Genomic DNA, 17528 nt, shown 5'->3' with positions numbered 1-17528 from the left:
AATCCTACATCCAAATTCTACAAAGTGAATCTTAGAAACAAATGTGTTTTTACGGCAATCTGCAACCAGGAGCACAATTTGCCATTACCTACAGGCTTTTACAATTATTTTGATGGGTTGCTGTGCTGCGTAGATGCAAGATAAACGCAATTGATAAAATTCAAACTAAAACAGATGATAGAAGAAAAGCAATATAGATGAATGGCGCAGACTAACAACTGTGTAATTTCTTTCTCATCTTTCTTCTTCCACACCGTATTTTGACAAACAAATTGGCCGTTAGTTGTTTATACAGCAGTAGAACATGCCAGAACATTGCGACATTGTCACCTACTGTAGATAAGCAATTTAGCCAGTGCAGTATGACTGCTAGCCTAGGGTCTTAAACGTGTACCACGTAGTAGTGATACACGACCGCATGCCGGTACGATGCTCATCAACATCGAAAAGGGCAGGGGTGGGGGTGAATCCACGATCCTGGGTTCTGCAGCGCGAGCTTTCGCTCCACGTGCACCTTATTCTGAAAAAAAAAAAAAAATATTGTGGCTGTGTGGCGGTGTGGGGGGAGAAAGATGAGAAAGAAATTACACAGTTGTTAGTCTGCGCCATTCCTGTATGCTGTTTTTCGTCTATACTCTGCTTTAGTTTATATCTTTATCAAGAGCGTTTTTCTTGCATCTACGTGGCGCAGCAAACCATCACAATGTTTAGTCAACTAGCCCACATCCAAGCAATGTTTGTATAATTAGCATCCCTGCTGTTACCTATTCTTATTTGTCATTTACGATTTAAATAAAAACATCCGGCTGTATGTATGTTGATACTGCCTAAAACTTGGTCTGCCTCAACGGGGAAGATTCTCCCAGATGTAGATGAGAAATTTAGCCATGCAGTGCCGTACAACCGCTAGCCCGGGGTCTTTAACGTCCATCCCGCAGTAGTGTTACACGACTGCAAGCCGGTACGATGCTCATCAACATCGAAACGGGCAGGGGTAGGGATTGAACCCAGCATCCTGTGTCCTGCAACGGACCTTTCGCTCGACGTGCTCCGAGCTGGTGTGCGCTAGCCCAGCCGGCCACCGATCCCCCGATTTAAATAAAATAAAAACCGTTCACTGCGGAGCGTAGGGAAAAATCGGAGCTACGCTGGGGAACTCGCCGCCGCCGGGGGGGTCGGAAATGTAAGAGGGGGAGTGGAAAACTCGCCGGGGCGGAGACAAAAGAAGCTCCTCCCCTCCCTCGTGACGTGGCATCGGAGAGATTCCCGCCGGAGGCGAGCTTAGCCCCCCTGGTGTGCGCTAGCCCAGCCGGCCGCCGATCCCCCGATTTAAATAAAATAAAAACCCTTCACTGCGGAGCGTAGGGAAAAATCGGAGCTACGCTGGGGAACTCGCCGCCGCCGGGGGGGTCGGAAATGTAAGAGGGGGAGTGGGAAACTCGCCGGGGCGGAGTCAAAAGAAGCTCCTCCCCTCCCTCGTGACGTGGCATCGGAGAGATTCCCGCCGGAGGCGAGCTTAGTCCCCCTGGTCATCTTCCCCTCTTAGATCTCTGGCAGCGCCCGCTCCACGTAGCGCCTCAAACTCCGCCCAACTTGCTCTGCGGGACCTCACAGATCTTTCCGGAAGTTGTCAGAGCGCCTACGTCATTTCCTTGCGCGGCGAGGTTGGCGAGGTCGGCGGGCCGGTTGGGCCACGGTCGGGTCGTCGAGTTGGATCTGTTCGGGTGTGTCGGTTGTTTACGTGGGATCGTGACGGCTCAAACGCTTCTACCTCGCGTAGATCAGGGACACAAAGCTGGGACTGTGGAGCGTGGTAAACCGTATAGGCACTGACATCTGTGATCGTGAGAGGAAGAACGAGAAAAAAATTACAAAAAAACGACAGAAAAGCCGGTGGCAGACGCGAGGTTAGGCCTGTTCAATCTGCAGCCAATGATTGTTTACCTTTTTACACTGCATTGCGGCGGCGTTTTCCCGTGCAATAAAGCAAGAAGCGACAAGGCAGCGACCATGCAAGTGATGGTTTGTTACCTTTGTGTTTGTTAAAGTCGTACTAGAAATCCGAACTCCACCGCAGGCAATCACTGTCGGTGCCCCGCCGCTTCGACGCGGCCGAAAGGTATGTGACGGTGCCGAACGCGGACGTCTTCGCTATTTGCGACATGAGCGCCGCGGTACGTATAATTTCGCCCGGCCTGTGTCGCGTGTTTATTTGTGCGTAGGAGAGATCAGTCAGCTGAGGCGTTGGTGGGCTTGTCAAGTTCGAGCAGCGGCCATTTTGAACGGAGGAGGGGGAAGCGGGGGGGGGGGGGGGGGGGGGGGAGGAGGGAGGTCGCTCCAAAAATGCGAGTTTATCTTCCATCGTCGATTCGGAGCGGGTCCCTCGGAGCGGAATTTCGTCTCCCTCGCGGATTTTCGAAAGCGCTCCAGATCTACGCGTGGAATTCACCATCAGTTGAGAGATTATTCGGCTTGACAATATTTATCTATTTGTACAATTCATCATTACATTAGACATTCGGTACATACATTGCATTATATTATAAATCTGTACAATTCATCATTGACCCTATTTATACATATTTACAATTCATCATTATACATCTGTACATTCATCTGTGCAATACCATTTTATCATCAGAAGCGGCGCCGATATGCCTTCGCGGTATAGGCGAATTGCCTTTCTGCGGTACCGAGGATCTCCTGAGTACAAATAAATATTGAATATCAAATCAAATATCAAATATACAATAAGCTAACAGTTCTGAATGATTTATTTTCATTAAGGCAAGACGCTTTTGGGGGTTTTTCATGAACAAAATGCCGCCACAGATATAACAGAAATTTTATACTTTTCCGAAGCTCCCGGTAGCGGAGCTTGCCGCCTGCCGCACACAAACGATGGTAAACCCAGACATAGTCATAGCTGCCAACTTTGTAATTCAACAATCTTTAAAAGGGTCATGGAAGAATATCGGGTTGGAATGTTCGTGACTTTTCAGAGGCGTTCTGGTTCTAGTCTGGCCCAAGTATAAGACCTCCACTGATTAGGAAACTTTTCCGTTGCGGTAAACTTGCGAGGATAAAAGGGGTCCATTTTTTTCTGTCTTTCCTTCGCAAAGCTTGAAGTTGTAATTGTGGGATCGAAACCATCCGCTTGACATCACTGGAGCGCGGCTCGTGGATTGGACGCGAGAACTGCGTGAGCACTCGACTTCGGCTCCTAGCAATCATTACTTTGTCGGACACTCGGGTAGATTATTTCGTGTCCAACCATTGGGGTAATGACAATAGCCGAACTCTATACTTCGTTTTACCTTAGCATGAACCAACTTTATTAGATTAGCTCAGTTGCGGAACTACTCAAAGGAGCTGCTTGCACGAGCAGTAACCCCCCCCCCCCCCCCCCCCTTTTTCACTCACCACTACTCGCCTCCGATAAGTCGGATAATTAACTATATTTTATTTAACATTTAATTAGAGAAAATAAACGTGAGGCTTCCATCAGAAACTTTCTCAACGCCATCGAAAACCACGAAATCAGTGTATTTTAAAACGACGTTAAGCATGTGGGAAACGCGGGGGTGCACCAAAGTTACCACTTGGACAGTAAGCACAAAGCTATCGGAGGAAAAACACGAATGATAATGTAATGATCCTCGTTCCTTACTGCTAGGTTTGCGCCTGCTGCATGGGTGGTAACTTTGGTGACACCCCGCGCTTCCCCACGTGCTTAACGTGGTTCTAAAATTGACTGATTTAGTGGTTTCCAATAATACTCTGTAGTTTACTAATGAAACCGTATGCTTAGTTACACTATACTTAAAAGGTTGACTAAAATTTTCGTTAATTATCCAACTTGTCTGAAAATTAGCATCATAAATCCTGTCCCCCTAGCCATATAACTCATCTGCACAAAGTACGCTTGTCTGTTTTTTACAGATTTTTTTTTGTAATAAATTTGTACAGACTAAATCATACCTTATGGATATTGAGCGAATATAAATGCTTGCCCGAAATTGTTTCATGGAGCAACGTTAAAAGTTTTATGTATATTATTCCATCTAAAAGCATGCAGCGTTAAGCCTTAGAACAGTGCGTTAAAAATCGCACGCCCATAGGAACACACAATTATGACGATGTTGTTCAACTCCCTTCTTGAACTGTTAAAGTAATAGGCTTAGAGAATATGCTGTCCTGAGAATTAAAAGCAAGTGATGTCCCCGATGGGCGTTCAAAGTCTCACCGCAGTGTGCTTTCTTTTCAATACAGGTTACTATCGAACCAAGTAAGTACACACTATTCAGACACCCCCTTTACAAATGCATTAGCATTCGTTGATCTCACGAATATGTTCTTAAAGCTACCAATTGATTGCGAGGTCATCTGATATGAGCTTTCGCGAAAGAGAGGAAGCCTTTCTGCGAATTCTTTTATGGTTATTCTTTATATGCTGGGCGTTTTCTGACAGGATCGAACAACCATGTCCCGGTGACCAATTTTAATTTTGATGAAAAAATATATTTTGCGAGCTCCTCAGTCACGTGCGTGTTTTGTATATCTCGCGATGTTGGTATTTCGGGCGGCTTCCCCCTAAAAAACAGTTCTGGCTACAGCTCTAGAAATACTTACTGACACATTAGGCATAGGAAGGACTAACAAAAAGTAATAATCGCAAGGTATTAATGTTCTTTTGAGAATAACGAAAATCGCAAATACGGCATATTGCGGAATAACGCTCTGTATTAAAATTTGTTTTCTCCGTACCTTGTGGTCGGTTTACCTTGCTGCAACCCGACACGGAGAATTAACTCGGAGCCAACTGTTTCAACAACAAGAAACTACATTTAGTTGGACATGGACAAGACGATTAACATTGTTATCGGCGGCACCTGAGTCCAGGCAGCGACTGCCTGTGCGCCGCCTCTGATGCGCCTTATCAAGGCGGCGCACGCGATGCGCGCGAGCAGTCTGACCCCGGTTTAAGTTGCCGAAATTACGACGTTTTGCCATTTCTGCGTTGCATCGCGCGTGTCAATGCAGGGGCTGTAGGCGCGACGCTACGATCCCCACAACACTACTCGTAAGACGATGTCTCAAATCGACAACCGTATTTTCGGGAAAAAAAAAAAAAAAAAGAGGTCGCGAAAGAACGAGGCTGTTGAGGCGCCTGACGTCAAGATATCTCGTTTCCTCCTCTCTTCGCTTCGCCCCCTCAAGGCGGCGAAGCGGAGAAGACGCGAGGCTGTTCCCTCTCCTTATCAAAAAAAACAACAAAAAAACAAGACTCTAACATAACTGTCAAAAACGCCTCTTTAAAAAAAAAAAAAAATTCGGTCATTCGTTCGAGATATCGCTGTATGAGTGATGCTTTGATGTTTGTAGCATCCCGTTGCATGCTTTTGTAGCCGTGTTTTGTGCAATCCAGATTTCGGTTCAGCACCCCTTCAAGGAGGCACGCACAATTGAATAACCGCACAACGTCTCAGTAGAATCGCGACGCATATTCTTTATCGTTGTAATGTTGGTGAACCTACCGTTTATTATGCTCCCTTTCACATTACGTTCGAACGCAGTCGACGTTACAATCGGATGGAGCCAATCAAGCAGCGGCAGAAGTGCCTCGCCATGGCGATCGTCGCATTTGTGCGTTTGCAATCCCCGAATAAACGAATCACGCGCAAGAAATTCGCCCCCATCGCTCACTTCGTTTTACGCGTGATTGGTTTGGCCGGTGATTGGCTAGCCAGAAACGAGCCAGCTTAATATTGGTGGTGAGAATGCCGCGTGCCAAGTTCCTCCCTGAACGCATTGTCCTGCGGCATTCTAAGCACGGAGTCTCGCGGTGACTCGCCTTGGAGTCTGTAAGCAGATTGTCTTTTGTATGATGCATAACCAGTGCGACTCCTGCTTTAGAGGTCATATACTGCCGCAATGAACAAAAGCTTGATGTACAGTCGCAAGCGAGCGCGCGTTCTTTTCTTCTTTTTTTTTTGAGGGGCGCTTGATTGGTGGCTTGCGATAAAACTAGCGATGACCACAGGGCGAGTCCATGCGGAGTGGACGGGGGAAGCTGCTCACTTCGAGGGAACCGTTGTTATCATCTGCCTGCGCCTGCAGGTGAGCGTAGTTCGATTGAAAAGGGGAGATGATTCTGCAGAAGTCGAGATCGCCGAGCACGAATGAGACGGCTGCTGGGAAAGAGAGAAGGAAACACGTCGCATTTTAAGCAGCCATCTCATTCGTGCTCGGCGATCTTGACTTCTGCAGAATCATCTCCCCTTTTCAATCGAACTACGCCCACCCGCAGGCGCAGGCAGATGATAACAACGGTTCCCTCGAAGTGAGCAGCTTCCCCCGTCCACTCCGCGTGGAATCGCACTAACCTATCGCAAGCCACCAGTCAAGCGCCCCTCGGAAAAAAATTCCCGCTCGCGTGGAGCTATTCACTCCCACGGCGACTGTACAATAGCGTTTTGCTCGTTCATTAACGCTACCTTACTAGTACATTGCTACACATTTGTGAATATATTTGCATATAAGGAGGTTTTTAGTGCTTGTGTGTAATCTAAACATCCGTTTAGCCGACGTGGGTTCAGCTTCACACGCGCTGCCATAGTCACCAAGAATCTGAGAAGAGTAGGGAGGCGTTTCAGCTGTCATGGAGCCAGCACGAGCTCGCTACCTTCGATGGTGCTTCGGCGGCTCGTGAGCCTCGTCCGGACACACGCAGCTTAAGCATGGCGGAAGTCAACGAGCACGTGCTGGAGCTCGAGCATCTGAGAGTGGCGCCCTACTGTGCCCACCTTGTGAATTTCTATAGACGATTCCAGGCAAGGCGACTGGCCGCCGCCTAGTGTCTTACTTTTCTATTAAGAAGTATATGTGTGTGTGTGTGTATGTGTGTGTGTGTGTTATTTACAAAAGAGCTTGCATCGTCTTGAAGCATTTTTGCACAGGGTGGGTTATACAAAGATTCGCAACACATCACTAGAACTTAGTTTCTCATTCTCTCTCGCTATCTCTCTCTCGATATATATATATATATATATATATATATATATATATATATATATATATATATATATATATATATATATATAATCGAAATTGTGTAGATGAATGAAGCGTACTTAATTGAATTAATCAGTCTTACGGAACCGCCGAAAGTCAAAACATCTGGCGGAGCCACGATTGGAAATCTGGGCATCCCACTGTCCCCTTGGGTGTGCTAACTACTGGATTACTCCTCCTGGACTTTCTGGCGTTTTCTATTTGTCTTTTTAATGCACAGGAAACGAAATGTACCCAATTAGATGTGTTCTGGAAGCACACGCCGCTACATGGAACGCGGTACAACGTTCGCTGGTACGTAATACGTGCTCTTCTTTTTTTTTTTTTTTCGGTGTTGTGGATTTTTTGGCGGTTTCGTAAAACTTTGATTTATTCGATCAAGTATGCGTTCATCTGCATATTCTCGGTTATTTCCATGTATAGGACATGGCACTTAGAATATCAGTCAGTCTAGGACATGGCAAAGAACAGAATTGCAGGATGGAAGTTAAATTGCCTTGCATTAAGATGTAACAGAAGGAAAACGTTATGTCTGATATCCCTGTGTAGTCGCTGATTGTAGTCGATCTGTAAAATAATAATAATAATCGGTCGCACCAGTCGGTCTCATGTTTAGAGATTTGTGTTTGTCTTTTGTCCCTTTTGATCCCATTCTCAAAAGATTATTGTCGTCATTCTTGTTCAGCACGCTTGCACCTTTGCAGTAATTGCATTATCATCATAACCTTAAAATGCAAGGCCTTACTCGTGTTGGAATCAGGCTGGTGGCAGCTGACAAAGCCCGTTTGCTCTACTAACATTTAACTCGTGATTAGCTCAGTTAGTAGAGCGCTCCACTGGAAATGGACAGGTACAGGGATCGATACCCGGACCAGGCGGATTTTTTCGGTCGCTCACCAGTCACCTAGCTGTGTTTGGAGATTTCTGTTTGTCCTTTGTCCCTCTTGTTCCCCTTCTCCAGAGATTATTTTCGTCGTCCTTGTCCAGCTCGCTTGCACCTTTGCATTTATTGCATTATAAGCGTAAATTATATTTTGAAAATAAACCTTGCAGGCATTTAGCATCTTTACAACGTTTCTGCTATAAAAATTAAATTGTGCAAAACATTTTGTTTTAGGCAGCGGCAACCTGTTTGATCTCGAAGATGCGGTTTACTCATACCTCGTGACCAACTGTTCTAACAGTGAAAGACTAGTAACTTTCGATATCACTGGAGATAACAAGACCAGAGGCCTCAAGGCCGGCGAAACCATGGACACGTACGTTATGCTATATTTTTGTTCCGAATAAGAAACAATAATTCGTTAATTTTTAGAAACATTGGGGTAACGAAATCTAACGGATCACTCTCAATTGCTTTTTATTACCAAAAAAAAACTGCTTTGAGCAATTTCTATATATGTGGCTTTCAGTGTCCTTCGCGCTGACTGTTTGTGCAGTCTCTTTTGCTAATTTACAGAATGCCCAAGGCAATATGCATAAGCCACTAAACCCTGAAAGGAATCATTTGCGCTAGTGCGCTAATTATGCCAAAGCGAAAATCTTGTCATTTCACTAAAGCGAAGTAATGTGAAAAGCCCTCACTACTGGGGATGTTGTTAGTCTAAGAAATCAAAAAGACGTAGAAATACGGGGAAAAACAATAAGTACCTTCAGACAAATAACGCGTCGTTTCTTCAACGTACCGGTTAAATTGTCTTTATTTCGCTATCAAATGTTACATTCATTAATATCGTCTGAATCTTTCAGCACACAACACTGTTTAATCACTATGTAGTGGCTATTATTTGTGATTACTTCTAAGCAAACCGTATACCCTTTAAATGTGACACCATTGCATGTAAGTACTAGTTAAAATACACTGTCGGCCTACCTGAGCAACCCTTGTATCGTGTTCAAGTATGCTCACAAGAAGGCACCATGGCAACTGACAACACTGAGCGTAAGCAGTCCGTAGCATTTCATTAACGCGCTGCAGCCAATGAGATTTCAGCATTAGCCAATAAGAACGCCGACGGACGAATGACGAATCAAGAATCGTGAACATAAGCCGCACCCTGTGTTTCTCAAGCTGTAACTGAACATAGTGCATCACTTCGAGCTCTAAAGTAAAATCCTCGGTTGGTAATCAGTTGAAGATCATGAGTGAAATCCCCATCGGGCTCTAAAACCCATTGGACCACTGTGGCGATGTAATCGGAAGCCTTATTGTTAATGATCCTATATTAAACGCACGCTTGGCGTCATAGGTGCCGACTACGGCGGGGAAGGGGGGGGGGGGGGGGGGGAAAGCCCCTCTTTTCCCTTTTCAGATATTTCGGACTGTTAAAGAAAACAATACGGGGAAAGAGGGCGTGGTCGAGCTTATTTTAATCTGAAATTATTTATGCATATGTTTAGCTACTGTCGCTTTTCACTGCATAAAAGATCGCGTAGATGGTCATCCTCGACAACTCGTTGTCAGAAGGCACTACTTGTCACATGCTTAGTGGTTCGGAAGTTCACAGCTATGTCTTTTCGACCAAAATGACTGTGCCATTGATACAAAAATAAAAAAAAAATAAACATAACAATAAGTGCGGGGATAAAAAGCTGGAGACAAAACAAAAATTATCAAGAACCCGCCGGAAATGTTCGATTCTTGCATATTCAGAGGCTCAGAACTTCGAAACAAGTTTTTCCTACCAAAATGGGTACAAACTAAAAGAAACACGTCCCAAAAACGTGAAGCGAAAAAACAAATGTTTATGTTTTAATGATGTATTAGATATATTTTCCCATGAGTTAATTTATTCCTGAACATGAAAAAACAATAAATAGATTATTTTGCATTCTGCAGATGGCAATAATATGTACTGTCTGTAGTGTTAATTTAATTGCGATACATCAAACAACTTAGACGAAACAAATACCAAGTTTAGGGCATAATTACCCGTAGATACATGTTTAGACATTTCTTCGAAAATTATTTTGAACAACAATAATCACATCTTAAGACGACACTTACCTAGGCTATACATATATCATTCGTAAAAAGTTTAACATCTCTACCATAAATAGCTTCGGCTATAGCGCGCTTCAAATATGGCACAGACGACAATCGTCAAAAAACTGTCGTCCTTCCTCGCCGCTTAGGGAATTTATTTCTTTAAAACTAAGCATGCCAGAACATTGAAATAAACGTCATTGTCTTTCGTAAGGAACGCAGCACCGCATGTAAACATTCGAGAAAAAAAAAATTACGAATGTACCTCACTACTTCAATTCAAATGAAACCGTCCGCGGGTCTTTCGAAGTTCAACGAACGTCGAACTTTTACCCTAAAAGGTCGAAGTTTGTCGAACCTTTGACATGTCAGGATTCGAAAATTCGAAACTTCTCGATTTCTCTTGAAAAATAAGTTCGAAAGTACGAAAATTATCGAATATCTTAGCGTAGGAAATTCGAAAGTTCTAAAAGCTTCGATTTTTAGTGCACAAAGTTCGAAAGTTCGAAAATCATCGATTTTTTTTTGTCTGTCAAGTTCGAAAGCTCGACAAGCATCGAATTTTGCAGCGTAATAAGTTGGAAAAGGTTCGAATTCTTTAGCGTCGTAAGTTCGACGGTTCGAAAAGCGTCGAACTTCTTAGTTTAACAAGTTCGAAAATTCGACTTCCTTCGAATTTTACAATATAGAAAGTTCGAAAATTCGAAATTTTTCGAACCGCTTGATTCGATAGTCGAAACTTAGGTTCAAAAAAAGTTCGCGGCATCGCTACCTACAAGTCATATTGGGGGTTAAAAGCGCTAAAAACGACGGACGAGTAGGAGAGACACACACCACAGAGCGCTTGGTGTGCTATGCTCTGTGGTGTGTGTCTCTCCTACTCGTCCGTCGTTTTAGCGCTTTTAACCCCTAAACATGTTCAACCAACTAGCCCAAATCCAAACCCTTCATATTGGGGGATCGATGGCTGAGTGGACTAACGCACACCAGCTCGGAGCACCTGGAGCGCAAGTTCGCGCTGCAGAACCCAGGGATCCTGAGCTCAATCCCCACACCCCTGCCCGTTTCGATCTGGATGAGCATCGTACCGGCGTCGTTCCTGTATCACTACTGCGGGGTGCTCGTTAAAGACCCCGGCATAGCGGTTACTGGCTAAATTTCTGATCTACAGCTGAAAGGCAAGTGGCCCATTGGTGCTGACCAACTTCCGGGTGTATAAACATACATACAACACAAATACAAGTCCTCTTTTTTAAATCGCCGGCTGCATGACTGTGCTTTCTTTAGGATGCACATCGTGAGAATATACTGAGGTGCGCCATTTTGTACCACGGCATGTGCTTCGTAATGCGTGTTGTTTTCTGTTAGTTAAAACAAACATTTAGTGATACACTTTTTCTTTCTACCTCGACAGCTTGTTAGAGGTCCCTCCGGGGCTTTGAAGCTCGACATGGTATAGTTGGAAGGCTTTCATCGTCAAAATCGCAAAACGCTCAAAATAATAAAAAAAAAGCTCCCAAAAATTCGTTTTGGTTTTTTCACAAGTGAATCCCGGATTCGCTGACAGTGAAGTGCACGCACCAGCAGAGGGCCGCGCCAGGTGCTTCAAAGCACGCCGGGTAATAAACCACGCGAGCTGATAAGAGCTGCAGATATCAGTCTCGCGCAGTTCCCGCTAGATGCCCGAACTTGCGGAGAGCTACCCTAGTCTCACGTCACATCATTTAGACTTTAAATGATGTGGCGTGAGATTCGGGTGGTGGTAAGTATTTTATACATACAGAAAACCTCTAAAGTTTAGAAAGTTTCTGAATGTACGAAATAAATGAGTGGGTCATTTTCCGAGCAAGCATCGGGCATTATTTCTACACGAAAAGAGCAAGGTACACAATAATATTGCTTCAATAAGGTTTTAGAGCTTTCGCTGTGACTGCACTGTAAATTTAAAAAAAAAAATATTCAGTTTTTAGTTGTTTTTCCTTTAGATTGCATAATCCTTCGAGGATCTTATCCACTGTATTTCTCACCATAGACTAGAGCTCAAAAAGAAAACAAGGAAGAAAAAAAAAAAAAGAAAAACTCCGAGGGCACCTAAGAACTTCTCATGAGTTGTGAACGCGAAAGCATGAATGTCTAATCGAATGCCGCTAAATACTCCCCCACACCCCTCTTGGCCCTCGCGGCCTTTGGCGAGCGCGCGCCACCGTGTTAACTGGGGCCGCAGCGCCATGGGGTGGCGTTCCTTGAAACTAAGGCGCGCCGGGGAAGTTTATCTTCCGTTTCGTTGCTACAGGCTACACAAAGGCTTCGCTCCATCGGACAGGAGAGTTTAGGCGCCGTTTGGCGCGGCGTCAAAAGCTGATGACGCCAGTTCCCTCCATGAGACGGTCAGTGTTTTCGCATAAAAAGTCGGAATTCCGAGTACTTTGTTGCGCAAGAAGTCACCACAAAACGGAAGGTTTCAGCTTTATTTAGACGTTAATGCTTTCACCATTTTTTTTTGTTGTTATTGTTTTGTTCTGCCGTCTTTGTGTTGTCACTAAACGCAATAAAACAATATTGATTGAAATATTAACGAGTATTGTTTACTACCACTTTTGATTTCCATTTGAGACTCAATCCATTGCATCATGGACAACATCAAAGTCGATGATAGGAGATTGGTCTCATTACTTAATCGCGTTGACCGCGCAACAGTGATCCGCCTTGACGGGAAACCATGGGCATGCGATTAAACTCGTTGCTTTGCAGTGCATTGTCACTATTCTTCGATGCAGGCACCCACCTGTGAAGATTAAAGTCGGCCCGGTGAGGTACGGCAAGGCCCAAGTTCAGTCCCTACAGCTGTCTGCTGTGTATGTCCAGATTTTTCGCAACAACCAAAGTGGCATGGTAGGTAATGCTTACATATCAGAGGAAGTAGAGCACGAAGACGAATACATGTGGACTGTCACCAAGGGAGTCGAGTTCACTACTACAGTCAAGTTCAGTGTAAACATTCCACTGGTATATCAATTCAGCTCAGAACTTTCGACATCCTTGAAGACAACTTCTGGATCTACCACGGTCGAAACACGAACTACGCGACAATCGATTACACAAGATGTAATAATACCCCCTGGAACCACCATTGAAGCAAAGTGGTATGTCAACGAAGCGCGAGTGGTGCGTACAATTTGATATCTTTTTTTTTTTGTGAATTACCAGTTTAAACGTTATAGTGCGAACGCACTTTATCTATAGCTACGCCGCTTGTTAGACACCATTCTGTTGAGTGATCTACATAAAATATGCAGTAAGGTATTTTTTACGCTAATTCAAGGGTGCAAGCGAGCTGGTTAAAAACTGACGATTTCAACCCTGGAGGGTGGGAAAATAGGAAAAAAACAACACGAATTTCTAATTACAGCGGAGGTTTATTTCCCACAATACAGCCTTAAATAGACAACCAAGATTTAAAAAAAATTCGAAGAGTCTAAAAGAAGGCACGGACGACAACGTCGATGTCACGCGTACCTAACTAGAACACACGTATCTAAAGGGGGTACCCACCAAACCCCCAGCGAATACTCTGCAACTGGAAGCTGCTAGATTTCACCTTTATGCGTATAAGACTAACTTAGGACATAGTCAAGGTAAAAAAAACGTTGTCTCCCTTGCCTTCCTTCTTTTTTAGGGGGGGGGGGGGGTGGAGGGGCGGGGAAGGGGGGTTGTTATTGTTGTGGGTCTATATATGGTTCTGTTAGGTAGTTAGTTGGTTGACCTCTTTCATGTTGTGGCTTAGCGGTAATTCGGTTGTTCATCTTGAGCTAGTTATGATACGTATCAGGTGAAATCTACCATCACCTAGTTGCGGGGTTTAGGTTTAGGGGATAAAGCGTACCCTGTTCAGATACGTGTATCCTCGTAAGGTCGGCGTGACGTCAACGTTGTCATTCTTGGCCTGTTCGCGATCTTTATCTTGGTTGTTCATTATGGTTGTGTTTTGTCAAATAAACCTCAGCTGTGTATGAAGATTCGTATTGTCCTATCCTCCTGTTTCCCCATTCTCCAAGCTTAAAAAAAATGTCATATATCTCTTTTTTTATAAACCCAATCGAGAAAATAGTTGAATAATTACTCACGTTTCAAAACATCATGAGGCATGAACGTTTCAAAGTTTGTGGGTATTTTAGGTAAAAAAAGGAGCATGTCGATACACATACCTGCAACAGCGATAGCTGCGGAAACTCACGGCGGAGTTTTTCGGCCTCGGTGTCGCGTTGAGGCACCGTGGGGTGAAGATCGTCATGATGGCGAAGCGCCTTGGCTTCGTTCTCTCAAGCATCCAACTCACCGTTCTCCCGGCGACGAACGGCGAAACGCGCCAGCGTCGCCGAGCAGCGCGTCATTCAGCGTCTCAAAACAAGAACGACGCAAACAAGTGGCGATGCCAAGACGCGCGCGTCTGCAGCTGTGCGTCGCACTCTCGTCAAGCTTCAGCGCGTTCTCCGCTTGGGGCAGCTCAGGGATTCACTAACGATGCCCTAATGCGCAGGCCTGTCTTCTAGGTGGATGGATGGATACTGCTGAACCCTTTTAATTGTGTGCAGGCTTGCACCACCCAGCCGAAGCTTTTAATTTCAACGAACAACTCGAATTAAATTTGAAATTAATAATGATGTTGAGGAATTTTTCTATGGCGACGACATAGAAACTGTGGCCATATGGCGAGCATCAGACGAATCTCATACTCCGAAGTGTGTTTCACAAAGAGCGGGACTGCCAAAGCTGCGGCGCCACTCATTGGTAACGCGCCCTCTTCAAACGCAGTGGACTCGGGATCGAATCCCGTGGGCGGTGAGCGGTCTATTTCAAGCAGTTGGCAATATCGACAACTATATCAACATCAACAAATGCAACTATAACGAACCTCGTTTCTAATGGTGTGAAGAGCCCATATTACAGCTATCGCTGTAAAACATCGATTGCCGGATGGCCACAAAATTCGTGCTTCTGTGTGAGACTCGGTCAAATATTAGGCGCTGGAAATAATTAGTCATATGCGTTGAGTCCCCATATCGAAGTCTATTTTTGGGATGTTCAGCCCATTGAAGAGCGCACCAATAATAGCCGAAACGCGCCCCTGATCTTGCTACAACGCCGCTTCCGTTCGCGCAATAATGTCCGTTTGCTATGGTTACCGTATGTGAATAGACACACACGTGAACGAAGCGCCTGAAGCCAGGAAAAGCCGCCATTTTTCAAATGCAGTCTAATATCGACGCGGCCAAGCAAGCTTGAGGTTCCAAGCTATACTCCAAAAATCTACCGCTGGGGGAAAATGGATTATAACCTCAAGCCCGAGCTTTCGCCGAGCGTCGTCGGAACAACCACGGGTTTGCCAGGCAAACGCTTCACTTGAAAATACAAAGAGCGAAACGGTGGGGACATTGTAAAAGAACACTTCCTGACACGCTGCTGAATAGCCTGCTTGGAAGTGACGTCAGGCGCAAGAGCCTTATTGGCAGCGGGTGACATGGCGCGCACTGTGCGGTTTTAGCAGAAGCGTTTTGCATAGATGCCATCTTTAGCATCCGATCTGTTTCTTATTAATATGGGCTTGCTTAAGCACAGCTCTATACAAAACTTTAGAAGTTGCAGTTTGTGCTAACTTTGTTTACACAAGGACCGTAAATTGAGAACACCAATCCCTTCCACGCGTTGGCGACAACAGCGGTAATCTCCTTAATACCAGTACGTCTACTCGATACGCCAGCGAGAGAAGAGCAACCTAATAATAAGAGTAAAAAATACCTACCATGTAAATTTTATTAGATACTGAAACAGGTAAAAATGTCGTCCCCTAGTGAATTCCGGACCGTCAGAAACACCAAACCTTCGAGTAGGCATATTCCAGCGCAGTTGAACAAAGAATATGGCGGTGTGTGGCCGTCGTTGTCACCTACAGCTCAGGAGAACACGATTGAACCCAGGATCCGAGGAACTCGTGCGTGTCGAATGACTTGAGAACAGATACATAACGACGCTGGACGCATGTTGGTTTTTGAATTTCAGGGTGCCCAACCTTTACTCAGAAGCGAGATCGAGAAACAACTCGATAGCATGTTTAATTACCTAGTAAGTGCACCTGAACTTCTAAAATTCCTACCCACCTAATATGGCCTCACGGCTGCTAGCATGTTTGAATCAAATTAAAATAAAAACCCGGCCGCGGGAGGCCGCAGAGGCTGTCAAGGTGCTGCGGCGCATAGAAGGGGTCGGAGCGGACACCGCTTCACTCTGCGACTCAACGCCGGCACTGCCTGTTGGTGGCGCGGCCAACCAGCTGCCAAGGCTGAGTGGCGCGCTCCCTTGAGGAATCGCGCGCTCAAACAACTTCAACTCTCCCCGAGAAGGGATCCCGAAAAGCTGCCGTTCGTCCGTCAGACGTTTCGGCTCACGGCACCCAAGACTGCACCCTAACCGATTTTAAATACCAGGAGTAGTAGTTTTTTTAGTCATTTCTTGCGTATTGAAATATTAACCCCATAGCGTAGTTTAGCGGATAGCGTCGATACCTCCGATAACAGTACCCGATACTTTGACGACGTTTCTGAGCATGCGTTGTGTGGTCATCGGGTATAGCCATCGGAGACATGGGAACGATTTACTAAAACTCTTCAATATCACTTTTGAAGTTCTACACACCATTTGTAGATAACCCAACGATCCATATGATTCAACAAGTTGAGATTACACTTTTTTTTGCAGATCGAAATCTGGTTTAATTACATTCAAAATTGATGGTCACAGCGCCTCGATAGTGCTTCTTAAACTGACGAGTCGGTTAAAACTAGAATCACACCATAATAATGTTCTAATTTTGTTTTTTAGGTTGTGCCATGGGAGTCAGACATCTACATGGAGGGAACTGTTGCAGCATTGTTTGAAACACCTAACAGGGCCTTAACATGGAAGTACTTCAATGTGACCGAAATTAAACATAAAGATTTACAAATAAACGGAACTTCCGTCCGATTCCGGGCATCGGGACTGTTCAAAGCAAACGTAGCTCAGAGTTACCATCTTTCCACTACCCAGAAAAAATTAACGCACCGCACTGCGAGATTGGCCAAGTATATTTTCGAGCAAGAGAGTTAGTGATTCGCGACCGAAAGAATTGAAAAGTTTTTTTGTTTTTTTTTTTTCTAATAAATAAAGACTGAAGAAAACAGTTTCAATCTTTGCTTTTTTGGGAATGCCCACTAGAAATGTTCAAACATTGCTTTTTCCCGCGGTATTTCGTTTGTATAGGGGAATTAAATTTCTCAAGCATATAAACAAAAATATACTTTGATTACACGGTAATTACTCGCTATATTTCCCTGCAAATAAAAAAAAAGTACTTGGAATCTAAACATATATAATGACAATAAAAAGATGCGAAATTTATTATGAGTTTTCGTTTTTTTATGGAGCGAGAACA

The 17528-nt window shown here is 44.6% G+C and overlaps 1 protein-coding gene across 1 annotated transcript; it reads left to right on the top strand.

The window, feature by feature from the left end:
* The first annotated feature begins 2901 nt into the window (after nucleotides 1-2901).
* On the top strand, nucleotides 2902-17203 carry LOC120843047. The gene is made up of 5 exons (XM_040214254.1): nucleotides 2902-2937; nucleotides 4273-4288; nucleotides 8192-8333; nucleotides 12838-13225; nucleotides 16937-17203. The coding sequence occupies exons 1-5, from the start codon at nucleotides 2902-2904 to the stop codon at nucleotides 17201-17203; spliced, it is 849 nt and encodes a 282-aa protein (XP_040070188.1).
* Nucleotides 17204-17528: the final 325 nt, after the last annotated feature.

The sequence above is a fragment of the Ixodes scapularis genome, unplaced genomic scaffold (genome assembly GCF_016920785.2).
Source record: "Ixodes scapularis isolate PalLabHiFi unplaced genomic scaffold, ASM1692078v2 PGA_scaffold13__105_contigs__length_92229423, whole genome shotgun sequence".
Taxonomy (NCBI): domain Eukaryota; kingdom Metazoa; phylum Arthropoda; class Arachnida; order Ixodida; family Ixodidae; genus Ixodes; species Ixodes scapularis.
The sequence above is the reverse complement of the archived record's forward strand: the minus strand, read 5'-3'. Positions and strand labels throughout refer to the sequence as shown.

Bases quoted from the DNA above. Each gene is read 5' to 3' on its own strand.
- LOC120843047 (XM_040214254.1), top strand. From the start codon at position 2,902: ATGGTAAACCCAGACATAGTCATAGCTGCCAACTTT. The intron at 8,334-12,837 runs GTACGTTATGCT...TCTTCGATGCAG, and splicing joins GCCGGCGAAACCATGGACAC to GCACCCACCTGTGAAGATTA. The intron at 13,226-16,936 runs GTGCGTACAATT...TTTGTTTTTTAG, and splicing joins ATGTCAACGAAGCGCGAGTG to GTTGTGCCATGGGAGTCAGA.